This window comes from Lepidochelys kempii, chromosome 2 (assembly GCF_965140265.1).
Source record: "Lepidochelys kempii isolate rLepKem1 chromosome 2, rLepKem1.hap2, whole genome shotgun sequence".
NCBI lineage: Eukaryota > Metazoa > Chordata > Testudines > Cheloniidae > Lepidochelys > Lepidochelys kempii.
The window spans coordinates 169,666,645-169,683,457 of NC_133257.1; the positions used below are offsets into that span (position 1 = coordinate 169,666,645).

The 16,813-nt window shown below is 40.6% G+C and overlaps 1 protein-coding gene across 9 annotated transcripts in view; it reads left to right on the top strand.

Moving 5' to 3' along the window:
- Positions 1–16,813, top strand: part of TNS3 (tensin 3) — a 352,619-nt gene that overhangs the window by 214,956 nt on the left and 120,850 nt on the right. For 8 of the 9 annotated variants that reach the window (XM_073332748.1, XM_073332750.1, XM_073332751.1 and 5 more), the window contains 6 exons: positions 33–145; positions 1,932–1,992; positions 2,141–2,216; positions 9,692–9,821; positions 11,862–11,927; positions 14,524–14,628. In XM_073332748.1, the coding sequence (XP_073188849.1) occupies positions 33–145; positions 1,932–1,992; positions 2,141–2,216; positions 9,692–9,821; positions 11,862–11,927; positions 14,524–14,628 (551 nt within the window). The remainder of the gene's footprint in view (positions 1–32; positions 146–1,931; positions 1,993–2,140; positions 2,217–9,691; positions 9,822–11,861; positions 11,928–14,523; positions 14,629–16,813) is intronic. The other variant, XM_073332745.1, reaches the window with a different exon arrangement.

Genomic DNA, 16,813 nt, shown 5'->3' on the forward strand with positions numbered 1-16,813 from the left:
TCCTGGCTAATTGTGTTGCATTTTCTTTTCAGATATGTGCACTTCTTAAGTGGCCTTCTGTCTGGATCTGTGAAAATGAACACGACTCCACTCTTCCTGCACTTTGTCATCCTTCATGGCATCCCAAGCTTTGATGCTGGAGGAGGTACATTATTTCACTTGCTGTTTTCAAGCCTTGCTCTTTTTGATACACTGCACTCTTATTAGGATGGGCAAACCAGTACAGTTCAGATAAGAACTCCCTAAAACTTCCCCTAAATCTCAAAACAATCTCAGACCTTTCTTGAGGTTTGGAAAATTTCCATTAAGGAACAACTCCTCGCCTCAACTATTCCTGCAAACCAAGGGATGAGGAAAACCCAACAGAACCTCTAGGCAAGGGCTAGTGTCAGAGTGAGAGTGGAGGAGCACAACTCTCCAGTTCTGCTAAATGCAGAGATAGCACCTCCTTCTCATCTTCCTTCCAATGGGCTGAGGGACTTCCTGTGCAAGTCCTGCCGTCGTCTCACTGACATCCGAACAGCTATGTTCCCCTTACGTGGGAAAGTCTCAGTGCTGCTATCCCACTCCAGTGTAAGGGTTACCTCTGCCTATTTAGTGTGGTCTGCTTCCTCATACTCCACTATTGGGCCTCCTGAGGAGGTGGCCTCAAAGTCAGTTTCTACAGTCCGCTTGGATCTACTGTTCTGGGCGGTGACATGGGCCAGCAAAAGCATTTTGCTGAATCTGCTGTTCTAAAACTTAAAAAGCACTCTAGAGCTTACACTCCAGCAAGGAGGCGCAGGAGAAAAAGTAGCAGGCCACTGACCTTTCTACATAGAATCACAGAACTGGAAGGGACCTCGAGAGGTCATCTAGTCCAGTCCCCTGCATTTGTGGCAGGACTAATTATCTAGACCATTTCTGACAGGTGTTTGTCTAACCTGCTCTAAAAAATCTCCAATGATGGAGATTCCACAACGTCCCTAGGCAATTTATTCCACTGCATAACCACCATTAGTTTTTCCTAATGTCCAACCTAAACCTCCCTTGCTGCAATTTAAGCCCATTGCTTCTTGTCCTAGCCTCAAAGGTTAAGGAGAAGTATTTTTCTTCCTCCTCCTTGTAACAACCTTTTACATACTTGAAAACTGTTATCATGTCCCCTCTCCGTCTTCTCTTTTCCAGACTAAACAAACCCATTTTTTTTTCAATTTTCCCTCTTAAATCATGTTTTCTAGACCTTTACTCATTTACACTAGATACACAAGATACACTAGTGGGTGATACTTAAATCTCCACTTAAGCAAGTGTAGCATCATTGACTTCATTGTCCTTTAGACTGGCCACAATGTTTTTTAATGCAAAAATATGATTAAAAATTAAATAATTGTTAATCTCAGTCAAATTTTCAGGAACTTTTTCAATGGAAAAAAAATCCAAACCAAAATGTTTCATTTAAATTTATTTTTGTTTTCTCTTTTGGTCGTTCCCCACTTTCTCCTATTTATTTATTTATTTTTCCCCAGTAGGAGAGAGGGGATTAGAATTTTAAAAGTGAGCAAAGTGCTACTCTCTCTCATTTTCAAAAGTCTTTCTCCTCCCTCTCTCCTCTCCTGGCTATTTTTCCATTGGAAAAAAAAGGTGGAAAGATTGAAAAAACAAGAGAGACTTTTGTTCAGAATGAAAGGAGGTTTTTTTGTTCCATTTTGAAAAATGGCCTTGAAAACTTTCAACAGAATTAAAACGTCACATTTGTCAAAAATCCATTTTTCCTTAATTTTTTTTCAACAAAATGTCAACCAGCTCTAGCGTTTGCATCCACCGATACCAGGTCTGAATGTGGTCCAGTGTGTCTGTTATATGTTCCGGAAACTCACTAAATGTGTATTTTTTTAAAAAATTACAGATAATTAACAAAGAATACATGACTCTCTTGGCTATTTTTGCAGTTTGTCGGCCTTTTCTAAAGATCTACCAGGCTATGCAACCAGTTCATACCTCAGGAATATAGTAAGTCTTAGTTATTTTCATCTCTACGGGAATGTAGTTCTCCACCCTTTAAGTTACAAAAGTTAAACCATCTTTTTGTCATGATTTTATTGTTTAAAAGCACAACATTTATTTAAACATCTCCCCTTTTCTTCTCTTTCCTGTTAAGTAGTGTAGGGCCAGAAAATCAAAGCAGAATCTGCATTGCTATAGAGCCAGCCCAGCTATTGAAGGGAGATATTATGGTAAGTACTTAATTCTGATTCCACATAAGTAATTGTGCCTTCTAGATGGTGATTTAAAAATAAAGACAATAATACATTTTGCACTCTTGTAGAAAGAAAATGAGAAAATTGCCACTGAGGCACGAGTGGGTAGGTAATTAAATTAGTTTTACTCAGCCTCTTGGGATTTTATGTTAAGCAAGAGTTTATTTCAAGCAAGAATCATTTCATGGAGACAAAACAAACCATTACTACCAACTTTCCCCTGTCATTATAGTGATACTCAGTATGGTTATATTTATATTAGTATTTCCATGATAAAACACATTCTGTAAAGTTTTTTCACTCAGCCTTAAAATTTTCTTTGGCTTATAATTTGGCAGCAAGGAACTACTTCTTTCATTTTACTTTCAAAGAGTGGTTTGATCAGTGTTGTGTTTTATTTTGGGATAGGGGAGTGAAGAAGGGTACTGGATAAAAAGCCTTTGGTTTCTGCAGACATACAATATAAAGCATCTTCTACATACAATATATACTGTATGTATGCTAAGTATAATTATAGTAAAAGTTGCAAAACATCCATTCTTCACTTACTCACAACTTTCTAAAAATGAGGCGGTTATGCTGAAAAAATGGAGGAAAACAAAAAAAGAAAACAAGAAAAAATGGTTGTCATCTCTTCCAAACTTGTTTCATTGTACCTACATGGTGGCAATGTGTGTGTCACAAACGAGTATAATTCTCCCACTGTAAATTTGCCCTAGATCCCCAGCACTGCTAGTGTATTTCAGGCATGTTTTAAATTTTCAGTGAAATGTTTGAAATGAGATGAACATTTTTTGTTTTAGTTTTTTTCTATTTCTCTTTTTTTCACTTTTTTTCTGTCTTCCCCTCCACCACTTTTTTTCCAACAAAAAATATATTTTTTTAAAATCTTATACGAAAGTGCCTCCCACATTCTAGGTACTGGCAGAGTTTCAGATTTAGCAGTACTTACCATATGAACTACTTACCATATGAACCTCAATGTCTGGACACAGGCAACTGGGTTATAGACAGAATAACCAACTTCCTTCTGAATTTCCCCATCTATTGGCTTGTGACACAAACCACTAACACACTACATGCACAAGTTTGAGAAATGTTAATCATACTGGAAGCCACTTTATTAGGAAGTCAATGACTTATTTCATATAGTAGTATTTCCTAAACAAGGCGTGAGCTCAAGTTCTGAATGTTTAGATTTGACTGAGTAAAACCATCAGTGGTTTCAGAAAATGAAATCCATAAGGCTCAGCGTCTCTAAGTGTAAGGATTTTAAAAACCAATGGCCCATGAAGTAACTGATTTATTGCATCAGTGGTTTTTACAGAAGATAAAGCTGCAAGATCATACAATGTGCTCTGTATATGTTCTCAAATCAAAGGCTATGGGCTTGCCTACCCAGGGAGTTATTCATTATTAATTCTCTGTATGGACACTCTAATGGTGAAATGAAATGAATGCCTTATTCCAAATTATCTTAATCCACTTTGGAAGTGGTTTAAAATAAATTATAATGATGTACTCTTATTTGGTAATAAGATCATCCATACAGAGAGTTAATCAGAGACAGCTGATCCACTTTACAGTAACACCCTATTTTTATGCCAGATTAGACATGTAGAAAAGCCCCAAATCATATATATGATGTTGCTAATCACAGCTGCCAGTTCAGTTTACACAGTCACTTTAATGCATGTTTAATTTATGTCTAAGACCTTTGGGATATCTTGAGTTAGAAAGATGGATTATACAACCATATAGTACTCTATCCCAGTCTATAAAATCTATATGTTAGAGATAGGATGGACAATATTTATTAGGTCCTCTGTTCGGTCTCCATCTAGCCAATACGAGATTTACTACTTCATAGCATATGATCAACTGTTTTGTGACCCAAAGCATACATCTTCCACCTTTTCCCTTGAGAGACTATTCCAGTCTAAAAAATCTGTGTGTCTCCTGATATTTAGTCTAACTTTCACTTGGCTGAGTTTCATTCCTATATGGAAAGATAGATATAAATGGATTCTTTGCTAGTGCTTGGCACAATTGCATATTGAAAAACCTGGGTTTGAGTTGAGAGACTAGATGATCTAACAGTCCTTTCTGGCTTTAAAATCTAATACATGAACCTAGGAATTTTGCTTTCAAGTAGATCAATTTCAGGGAATTGTACTTGAGGAAATAATTTTGATCTTCAAGAACCCCTTTATTCTGTCTTCTGGCTGCTATCCTTACACCTAATGCTAGCAGATACAGGTTTATGACACAAATTCATATCTGGATTTTGAATACCCCATAGTTTGGGCCTGTTCAGATTTGGGTTTTGGATCCATAGCAGCATGTGGATGGTGGATCTGGAGATGGTCACAATGACTGGGAAGGTGGGGGTGGGGGAAGGCTGAACATAACAAGGAGGGCAATATTATGCATACCAGAGAAACCAAGAATAGGAGGGGTGTTTTTTTTCTCCACAATTCAGATCTCAATCCTTCAATGAGCTCTGAGGGAGTCTTCTCAAGAGGAGCTCATTGCAAGTGCAGGGTCCAGGTGTCCAACACAATGGTTCATCTGTGTAATTTCCCTCATAGGACACGTTAACACAAATCAATAGCTATTTCATTAAGATGTGATTTTTACTGTGATTTTAATAGAAGATTGAAAAATAATAAGGGACAAAAGGTGGTTGTGTCCATGTCAATCTAGAATCTAGTCAAGGAAAAAAAAGTTAAAAGTAGTTTCAGGTACTACACGTGCCCTTCCATTTCCCTGTCAACTATTATGGTTTTTACAAGTGTGTTCTTCTTTTAAAAAAAAAATAAATTTTCTGTCACCCATACAAACAGGGGGATGCTATCTGGGGTCCCAGCTCAGCAAAGTATTTAAATATGCTTAGCTTTAAACGTATGAATAATCTCATTGACTTCAGTGTGGTTACCCCCATGCTTAAGGTTGGGCATATGCTTAACTTTTTTGCTGAACTGGAGCCTAAAAATGCGTGATAGTGTTCTGATCTCAACTACACAGCGATGAATTGGAGTAACTCCACTGAAGTCAACATTTATTCCAAATTTGAACCTCTGTATCTGTGACGAGAATGTAGCCTATAGTACCTTATAAATAGGCAAAATATTCTGATTTACTGGTGATCCAAGTTTTTGGGTTTCCATCCAACAGAATGAATATTCTTGTCAGAATTTTGACCACAGAAAATGAAGAACTTGGAAATATGCAAGCAGTTTCTGCGGGGGAAACAAAAAAAGTTGTAAAGGTGTTGATATTATTGAAAATGGGTTCTCTCTCTCCAGTGGCCAATTAGGTGGAGAAGGTTCTGCATGTGTGCAAAGTCAGACTTCTCAAGGTCTAGAGAATGTATTGTGCTTTGCAGGTCTTTAACTTTCTTCATCTGCAGAAACTCTCACCCATGACTCTTTCATGAAAATGATGTGCCATTTAAAATATTTTCAAGAGAAGGAAAGCCAGTGTCTTCACCTCTAACTCTTTCAGTATTAACTATCGCCTAAAGTGTAATCCTAAATGAGTTGTATAGTTTTTTAAGGTCTTTTTTCCCCTCACAAAGCAAAATTGAATGGAATGATAGTTACAGCTGCAGTCTGACCTTAAACTTGGAGCAGGTCATTTCTATCTTTTGCATACACTCTCTTTTCAACCTTGTTTTCATCATTTTTACTTTGCTGGGCAAAATCTTTCAGTTCTTCCTTAGGCAAATTACCATCATGTGTGATGGCAGGCTGCTTGAGTAAGGATTACTGGATTTGGCATATAACGAGTAGGCTATTTATTCCTGAGCTCAAGCATCCTGATGGTAATACGGCCTTATATTTTGTAAAATCAGAGGACTAGCTGATGATGCTAGTTTAAGTAAATTATTGCCAGCCACAGATTGTCTGAGAGTTAAAAGAGGTGTAATAAAGGAATCTCTTGACTGAAAAGGAGTTTGTGTCCTATACCCCTATAAGTATTCAAGTTTCAAAATACAATACAAAAAAATCTTTCCTGGTCTTTTTACTATGTTCTGGGGAATTTTCTTCCTCTTAGTTTCCTTGTCTCATTTTCTTTATTTTTTTTCTAACATAAACATACTTAGCTCTGTTCGCATGAGATTCTCAATGCTCTTCACAAAGATGCATATTTGTGACCCTAAGAGCCTCTCAATGTCCACTGGCAGAGGGCCCACTATATGATAATTCCTATCAGGCCTGACACACACTCACTGCCCCCAATACACTGTTGTCATAATATGTATCTAAAAGGTGTCATGGAAGGTATTATATGTAAACTGGTGACACACTGGCCCCAAAAATCTTTGTGTGATGTATGTACAGGTTGGGTACAAAGAGTTATATATGTGTGCTGGAAATATGTTCTTAAATGTGTTTGGGAGCCAGTGAATACATTGAATCTGCCCTAGACAAAGGAATGTGGAGTCCCCTTTCTGACTGGCTTGATTACAGGTACAGGACAATGAAAGTACATTTACATTTAAGGTAAACAAAACAATCAACCTAACATGCGGTAGCTTAGTGGGCATACTTGTGGAATCTGCACCCTAAGAATCTTTCCTGGATCTTGAGCCAAAGACTATTGAGTTTGGGTAATATAAGGGGAGCAAAAAGACAATTTAGTTATCCATCATTTAGGGCAGTGATTCTCAACCAGGAGTATGAGTATCCCGGGGCTATGCAGAGCTCTTCCAGGGGGTACATCAACTCATCCATGGTCACACAGGGAGTCTGGCTGAGCCAGGAATTGAATCCAGGTCTCTTTAAGTCCCAGTCCAGTATCCTGTGATCAGTTTGGGCTATGTGGCTTTTGTCTGGTGTCAAAGGAAATAGATTTAAAGGAAAATAAGGAAAAGTATTTTAAAAAATTACTAAAAAGAATTATTGAGATTTTTGTCCATTTTGAGGTTATTAATGGGTGTCCATTAATTCTCTTTCATGGGACTTTTTGTGTGATTTGGAGGTTTATAAGATGACTTGCTTGCAGGTATTTGCACTGTGATTGCTGTATAAGAAAAATGGATTAGTTGAAAGAAGAATTTTAAGATGGTCTGTGTTCACTCCCTCTTTCTCTTACATAATAAACACATTCAGCCTGCCTCATCTCTGTATAGATTTGAGAGATATCTTATTAGACTGTTACAGTACAAAGTGCTCCTATAACGTCACTCCCAAACAAGAGTGTCCTTGTGCAATTCAACAATACTGCTAATGAAGACAAAGGAGCATAATGGTGTAAAATCAGTGTAAGTGGGAGGAGACTCAGACCCAGTATGTTCATTAGATGCTTTTTAGTTTCATTCATTCAAAAATATACTTAGTTAAACTCTAACAAATATCCCTCACTGGTGTGACTCCTTGTCTCAGTAGGGGCCTGACTAAAGCCCATGGATTTCAGTGAGCTTTGGAATTGGTTCATCTTGACAATTCAGACCTATCTGCCTTCGAAAATCAAAGAGACAAGGTGGGTGCAGTAATATCTTTCATTGGACCAAATTCTGTTAATGAAAGAGACAGGCTTTCAAGCTCTACAGAGTTCTTCCAGTCTGAGTGAAGAAGACCTGAAGAAGAGCTCTGTGGATCTCAAAAGCTTGTATCTTTCACTAACAGAAATTGGTCCAATTAAAGATATTACTACACCTACCCATTACTGCACCCAATATCCTGGGACCAACAGCTACACAATATGTGAAAATCAAGACATAATAATGCAGAGAGACCAAGCTTATCAGTTTTGATGCATTATTGTTTTCATCCTCCACCTTCTTCCCACGTCTAAATAAAATAAAAATAGTTTTCGGTGGGTGACTAATCTCCTTAAATGAGAGAGGTGGTGACGGGACTGAAGTTTAGACTGTTTTGCAGGATGGCCCCTGGGGCTGTTGCTGAAGGCACATAGTCCTAATGCATGAATAATAAGGAAAGAATGTGCCATTGGTTCAAATCAGTCTTTAGGGGCTATTATCTTTGCTTTTCATCTTTGGAAGGGCATGAGTCTTCAGATTCAAGAAAGGAAAAACAATAACAAAAGCCTTGTAGTTCACATGGGGGATCTGATTGCTAAATCTGTGTTTGGAAATACTCTATGGGGTGTTTAAACAATTATCTGCTTACATCCTACCAAATGTAGTGGGTCTTCACTAGCAACGTTCACTCGCAATGTTAAATTGCTGCCGCAGCGGCGCTTTACCTTGGCTGTGTAGTCGCGGCCCCAGCGCTGGGAGAGAGCTCTCCCAGTGCTGTAAAAAACCCGCCTCCACGAGGGGAGCAGCTCCCAGCACTAGGAGCGCAGCTCCCAGCACTGGTGCACTGTCTACACTGCCACTTTACAGGGCTGAAACTTGCAGTGTTCCTGGGGCCGCGGGGGGTGGGGGTGGGGGGCAGGGGTGTGTGTTTTTTCACAACCCTGAGTGAGAAAGTTGCAGTGCTGTCAAGTGGCAGTGTAGACAAGGCTGTACTCTAACCGTGAAAGGATAAGAATGGAGATGGTGCACAAAAAGATTAAAAATCCTCCTTTGTTTAAGTGACAGAGGTGAGTGACAGCATTTAGGAGCTGTGCTCTGTCATAAGCTATTGTACCAACAGGTTGGCTCAACCTGTGTTTCTTTCCTGCATTACCCTGTCCTCCCCATCACTCCATCAGCCAAACATGGTCAGTGGTTTTTTACAGGAGAACATGTACAGTAGGCTGTAACTGTGGACACCTTCCTCCCCATGGACTAACCGAAACAGCAGCTTTGCTATTTTCCTTCCCTGTGCTTTTTGGCAGATGTACTTACGTTTATGATCTTCACACACCATGCTCTGAAGTTCATTTTTAATGCTGTTCCGTGTGTACCCAAATGCTGCCAACTGTACTCCTTCTTTCAGAGGAAGGTCTTGTCCTTGGTAGAACGACTAGGAAGATTTTAAAAATAATCCTCGCTTTCATCATGGCAGATTCCAAAGGAACATGGCCTCCTTGCAGACAGGATTTCTTGCTTACAATGGTCTAACTTTAGGTTACCAGAAACAGTTTAGTCAGCTCACTATCTTACTGCTGAAGTGAAGAAAGCCTTTGTGTGTTCTTCAGTTGCTTTAGATTGAGGATCCATTTTATTTTATTTTAAGATGCATTTTGGTACCTTGCAAAAAAAATACTGATGTAAGCCAGCTTACAAATCTGCCGATCTGTCACATAAAATGATGACTGATGGTGATAAAAGAGTAATTAATGACTTTTTTTACTGATCCATTTTTTAAAAAGTAACTTGTTCTGGGCTTGTATAATTTTACAATGATTGAGTAAGCTACTTTCCTTGTTTCAGCGTTGGTGGAATCTGCAGTAAATTGCATCACTGTTGGTTTTGTTCAGACAGCAATATATAAACACAGACAATACGAAGAATGGACTTACTAGGGGTGTTTCTCTTTTTCTTGTCTGTTCAGCTGAAGTGTTATCACAAAAAATATCGATCAGCCACCCGTGATGTCGTTTTCCGCCTGCAGTTTCACACGGGTGCCGTTCAAGGCTACGGTCTGGTATTTGGCAAAGAGGACTTGGACAATGCTAACAAAGGTAGGCTTCCTTCTGTGTGTGTGGGATGAAGAGGGGATTCATGATTGTGTATACTGGGATGTATGTATGTGTGTGTGTCTGTTAATGTGTGTTTATGTTAAAATCAGTGTCTTCAACAATGCCTAGTGATATCAGATGTCTCCATTTTGGAAGCTTAATTGGACATTCTACAGGTGCTCATTCACTAGGAAGAGATGTGTGTTCTTAGCTTGTGTATAGCTGATCAGCACTTCCTGAAAATCAGGCCTCTGTATATCCAAAAATTCTGGAACAAAATCACTAGTCACTTTTAAAAATCCTCACCTAGGTATCGTACTGCTGCTTCCCAAAGTGTTGTATTTTGTTTGTGTGTGTGATTTTTTATATATATACATGTAACCCTTCTGCCCGTCAGAGTTGGCAGCAACAAGGGCCGGGTTCAATATCTAGGGGATCCATTCCAATAACACAATGCAAACCGGCTCGAGCCCCCACCCAGTGACCTGGGACAAATATATACCACCCCCGCTGGGCGCCTCCAAGAGGCAATACTTCCCCTCTCGCAAGCACATAGTCTGAGTGTAGCAAAAGCCTTTTAATAACAGAGAGAAACAATGTGGCATTATGTTGGGGAAACACCACCAACAGGATTCATAACACAACCCATGAGCAAAAAAAACCCACCCCAAGCAAATTGGGGCATGCCCTTTTCCCTTTGGTTCTTGAGTCCAGCAACCCCAAATCACCCAAAGTCCCAAAAGTCCAATGCCCCAAAAGTCTCTGTCCCTGGTCAGGGCAGCCCCAGAGTTCGAAAGTTTATCTGCGGAGCTTTACCTCCCAACCTGGGTGGAAATGGGACGGGGGTAAGAGGCACCTTACATGATCTGAAGCTGACCGCCCCATAGCTCCATAGCAGCGCTCCGCTCCGCCAGCCGCCCCACAAACTCCTTCGCTAAGCTGCGCTCTGCTCCGCCAGTCGCCCCACGAACTCCTTCGCTCAGCTCCACGGCCCACAAACAGCTTCTGCCATCCACAAACTGCTCCGCGTCGAACTGCTTCACCAGCCGGTCCGCAAGGCACTCCAGCCGTCCCGCAAACTGCTCCACAATATATCTTCAGGCTCCCCCACTACTTAACACAACACTCAGTGATTTCAGCTCTTAGGTGAATTCAGCTTGTAGTAGGGGAGCCCCAGTGCTGGTGCACTGTCAACCCAAAATGAGCTCAGCAGCCTATAACTAGACTTCTAATGAAATCAAAATTAGCTCTGATATTCCACAGTGGAGAGAGGAGGAAGTGCAATTAGCATGTAAGGCCCTCACCAAGGGGCCCATGCCACCAAGTATTAATACTTGTCCCCAACCTCTCTCCATTCACACAGTTTTGGAACCCATGACCCTTGCCTAGCGAGTGCTACTTAGTTGATGGTGAATCCCTCCATCATAACAAAAGGCCACGTACAGTTCCAAGCACAGTTCCCATAATCAGGGTAATAACAATTTATTCTTCCTGCCCCAATAACAGAGACACTGGGGATCCCACAGCAGCCAAAGTGACCATTTGGGCAGCTGTGGTCTCATTCTAGGCGTGGTGGGTGTGCCTATGCAAATGAGATCGTCCCCTGAAGTTCTTTTCCACAACTTGCCACACCTCACCACCAGATGTCAGGGTGAGCTCCACCCTGACACTGCTTACATCCACATACTTGTTTAGTGGTCAAAGATTGTTGTTTTGCTGGGTTTTTTGAGCTATGAAACCACTGCAAATAAAACGCTAAAACAAGCGTTGTTTTTTGTTGTTGTTAGTTGTTTTTTTTCTGTGTTCTTGACTGTTCTGGAAAGTAAACCAAACTCTGACTTCCGCTTTTGTGGTCTTTTACTGAGAATGTGGGGGTCGGGGGGAACCTTGCTGTTTTAAAAGGCAGTTGGTAGAATCTAAGTAAAAAAGGGAAAGAGAAAATACACACATTGTATTCATTCTACTGTAAAATCTTGATTTGTGAATGCATTGCTACTATTCCCTGGAAAATAAACTTGCTGTGATATTTTGTTGTATTTTCAGATGACCGCTTCCCTGATTATGGGAAGATTGAATTGGTTTTTTCAGGAACCCCAGAGAAAATCCAAGGTAAGCATTCAATATATAGAATGATCTCTGTTTATTTTGGAAGCTGACAGAATTGAAGTGCAGAAAGAAAATTAAATTTCATCCCAGAAAGTTGTAGTACAGAAAATGTGGAGTGTAGTTTACCTTGGAATACAAGAACTTAATAAAATTATTCTGAATTTACACTAGTGTAACTGTGATCAGAATTTGACTACAAAAATATATTGGAGTGGTTGCTGATAACTATTAGAAAACATATAACATATATAGTAAACTATTCTACGGATAGCTTTAGCATACATAGATTAAGTGACCACAATGCTATAAAATCACATACTGCCAAATATTTAAAATAACTCTATTTGAAGAAAAGTAATTCCTTCAAAAACCTAATCTAAGTTGTGGTCTATATAAAATGCTACAGGCATTATTCATTGTTATCCCAGGTGCCTTACATGAACTTATTTAAACAAGTGACAAACTTTGGACCAATTTCAGACCTGAAACCAAATAGAACTTCATTGTCAGTAGAGCTGCTTGTGTTTATACCAGGTCGGAAGTTGGCTCACAAGTTATACCCTGTATTCTTCCTCCGTTACATTATAATCTAAGATTGTGTCTATACTAATATGGAACTTCCCATATCCAAGATGAAAAAATTATATCATAGAGTTTGTGAACAATTTACTACTACTATGCATTTATTGCTTTTCCAAAGGTAAATATTGGTTCTGCCTGAGATGATGAAAAAGAGATGTGTTTCAAAATATAGTTCTTTCCATGTGCCATAAATAATCTTTTCTGTAGTGTTACATATACTGTGTACTGGCAATCTTTCCCTTGCATTTTTCACAGTCTAATTGCTTGGAGACTAGTAGTAGCAGCCAGTAAAAAGCTGGCTTCTCTCCAGTCCAGCGCACAGTTCTACTTTTGCCTGCTGAGACTCCTTATAAGAACATTCATTTTTAATAGCTTCTCTAGCTTAATCTATGCTTTTCCTGGATGGTAAAGCTCCTGGTCTGCGTGAAGAGTAGCCAGTCTGCCAGTCTGAAAAAGGATCAAAATCTGTTCATTATTACTTCTGTTTTTCTGGCATCCTAGAGAATGAATCAGATTTGTATTTTCAGCAGGTGCTCAGAGTTGGAACTTATTTCATAGCTGAGTTATCTGAGTGCAAAAAGGGATAAGGGGAAAAAGTCTCAGTGCCCCATTTTTGAAGAGACTCTAATTTTACAGTTTCGTAGTATTTGAGAAATTATTTTAAAAATGGCAAATTCCAGCTCTTCATAAGTTTAATAATAGAAGGCCCACTTGTCAAACTCAGATGACAAACCTTGGAAACCTATATATGCATGTGGGCACTTAAATATCTGTGTAGGCACCTAAAGCCCCAGTCCTGTGTTGTGAGAATGTGGCTGGACTGTGGCACTCAACACAGAGCCCTGCTGTTTATTGTGCCCTCAGGATCAGGACCTAAATCAGTACTTACGTGTCTAAAAATACTTACTTAGGTGCCTAAATGCAGACTTTTGGCCTCCTAACTTTAGGTACCTATGTTTGAAAAGTGGGCCTAATAATAGCACTTATATAACACTTTGCTTCTGTAAAGCATTTTACAAATATTAATTAAATGCCCCTCAGAACGCCACTATAGGGTAGGTACATAAGGATTGTTCTCCCCTATTCCAGGTGGGAAACTGAGGTAGCAAGTTGACTTGCATATTGTCACGGATTAAGTCAGCGTCAGAGCCCATATTGAAGTCAGGAGTTCTTGATGCTCCTCTCTTGTGCTCATGACACTGGACCACAGCTAAATCCCTCATTGCTATAGTTTTCAAATGTATAAATTACATGTTAAGGGTGCAACAAATGTGTGAGTTAACTCCTTGGTGACTGCTGAAAATTCCATGTATGTCTGGCGGAGGACACTTTCTGTGAGGCCAAATGCACCAGGCAAATGTTTCATTCAACTGACTTCAGTGTAATGTTAGTGTATGGGAACAGCAGCACATCTGCTACTGTGGAGAAAAACAGCCAAAAGTTTAAGATTGAGATGTCAGCTTTGCCTTTGAGCTGTTACCCTTGTTTTCACTGCAGCCCTGTTGTCATTTACACACACTGTTTTTATTTAATAAAGCTACTAAATAAACTTTCTCTGATATGAGAACAATAGTGACCCCCAAAAGAAACATGACCTTACATCATTTCTTCTTTGTGCAACAGTTGAACTGCTAATTGACAATGGAGATGCTTGTGGTATCATTCTGAGATGTCACTTCAGTTTTGGTCGTACATGGCTAGAGAATGTTGCATACCCTCTCATTTGGGGTGTGTGTGTGTGTGCTATTAAGGCAAGGCTACTCTGTAGTCAGAGGCTCCAGTTAAACTCTATGTTTATTCCTACTGTAATGAAACATTAATACAATCTTAGTTTCCATAGTCCATTTCAGTGTGGCTGTTGAACTGTCTTTCCCTATCATTTCTCCCCACACTTCCGAAGATGGGGTTAATGCATTCACTGAAGCAGCACATTGTCAGAGATGGGTGTATGTGTAGATACAGATGAAAGCAGGAGTACTCCCCCATTTTGTCTCTGACCAAGACCTTACCCTTTCAGGATGTGAACACCTGAAGAATGACCATGGAGTGATAATTGACTACAATACCTCAGATCCACTGATCCGCTGGGATTCCTATGAAAACATGAGCCCTGATGGTGAAGGTGAGGAGAGCAAGCTTGTCCCCAGGGTTCTATCATAACAGACCAAGATTAAACTGTTAGCAACTATAAAATACTTACTGGGATGGGAGGAAGGAGAGCTCCCTTACATGAACCAGTGAAATTCTACCATTGTGGGAGTTGTTGACTGTTGTGTCCCTCTCTGTCTAGCCACAGTTGCAGCGTGGCTGCAGGGGGAAGAAAGACCTAAGGGTTATAGAAGTGGATAGGATTCTTGATTTGTGAACAGTGGCACATTTGGGCGTTAGAGAGCTGGTTGGTGTGAATTAGATGGTGGGTAGATGTAGGCTAGAAAGAGTTTTTGTATTAATCGTTGTGTAGCAGCCTTGGGGGTGGCAGGGTTGCTGCTGACTCAGTTTCCCTCTCTTGAACTCCCTAACACCTTCAAAATAGGCTTTCATGTGTTGAGAAACAACCCTTCTTAGGGTCAAAGTTCACAAGGAATCACACAAACTCCCACCCAGCCTTCAAGCTGGCCTACAACTCTTGGTACAACTCTGAGGGCTTGTCTACACTACCTGCCGGATTGGTGGGCAGCGATCGATCCAGTTGGGGTCGATTTATTGCGTTATCGACCACTGAGCGTTCTCCCGTCAACTCCAGTAAACCACCAGAACGAGAAGTGCAGGCGGAGTCGACAGGAGAGCTTCAGCTGTTGACTTACCGCAGTGAAGGCACCGCGGTAAGTAGATCTGAGTACGTCGACTTCAGCTATGCTATTCATGTAGCTGAAGTTGCGTATTTTAGATCAACCCCACATGGTAGTGTAGTCAAGCCCTTAGTCCTGTCCCTGCTGAGGCTTTCCTCTAGCAGACTTGATCTCCACACCCCAGCTTTCCTAACTGGCTCCTGCTCCCTGCAGGCTTTTGGTTTTATCTCCATCCCAAAAGGCCTGTTTTAGCCACATGACCTGCCTGACATATGATAGTGCACACTTTTTCACAATCTGAGTGTGTCACAAGTGGATCCATCTGCCCTTAAAGGCCAGTCATCCTTTTACAAATAGTTTTGACACTTTCAATCTCAATATATACCTATAGTCACTACATCTTGCGGCAAATTCACAGGTTTCAGTTAAAGCACGAAAGCTACATTGTCTGGAACTCTGCAGAAGATATGCAAGACGATAAAGTAAGGGGTGCCCAGGTCAATGGAATACAGACAGGCATTTCCCTTGGTACAATTATATGTCTGTAACTTGCCAGGGACCCTTTATTCCATAAGTTATCCTTCCTTCCTTCCTATCGGTATTTACAGTGCAGTGTGGTCTGGGTGAAAGTAGTGTAAAAGCAGCCGTCATGGTCTCGTTCCTGTTTGCGTGGTTCCTTGATGTTGCCTCAGAACAGGCAAAAGAAGTAATTGTTCTTGGTTTGCGTATTTCTCATGTGAAAGCTCAGAATGTGACACCTGCTTGCGCACACACACAAGCCTGACTCTGTTGCAAGTAAAAACATGAGGGGAGCAGATAAGGCCTGAACGAATGCCAACGTTTCTGTTTTCACAAAGCTCCCTGAAGAAACATGGAAGGAGTAAAGCTAGAGCACTGTCAGCCATGATCTGATTCAGCTTGCATCTTTTTTTAAATCCTTAAGAATCAGTATTGAGTAAAGATTGAGAGAAGTCTGTGTGTGTGTGTGTGTATGGAGGGGTAAGAGAGATGAGTTATACAAGAAACTTCAGTTTCTCCACCACAACACAGTTGCACAAGGGCACCTCATGATAGCATGAACAGACGGCTGCTCTCCCATAGGAAACAAGCCAGCAAAAAGGTTGAAAGACTGAAGCAAGGCCATTGCCTCCCCCTCTCCTCTGCATGATTCCACCAAGCAGGGTGAGTGCGGGCACTGCAGGCAGCCATCTGCTCCATGAGAATGGATGGAGCACACTGCGTGTGTAAATGCACACGCACACTCCACTGATGTGCAAGGAGCGGCATCTGAAAAGATTGTGCTTTACCTGAGGCAAAATCTCCTCTTTGGGTGGTCCAGCACTGTGCTGTTCCCTGCATCGGGCTACAGTAGAAATGCCATGCAAGCCGTTGAACCGATTCTGTAAATGACTTTCAGTGTTGCGATCAATAAGTAAAAACTCACACATTCCATGATACTGCTCGAGATACCTATCCAGGAAGTTACAGAAAAGCAAAGAAATGACTGTGCAGCCAGAA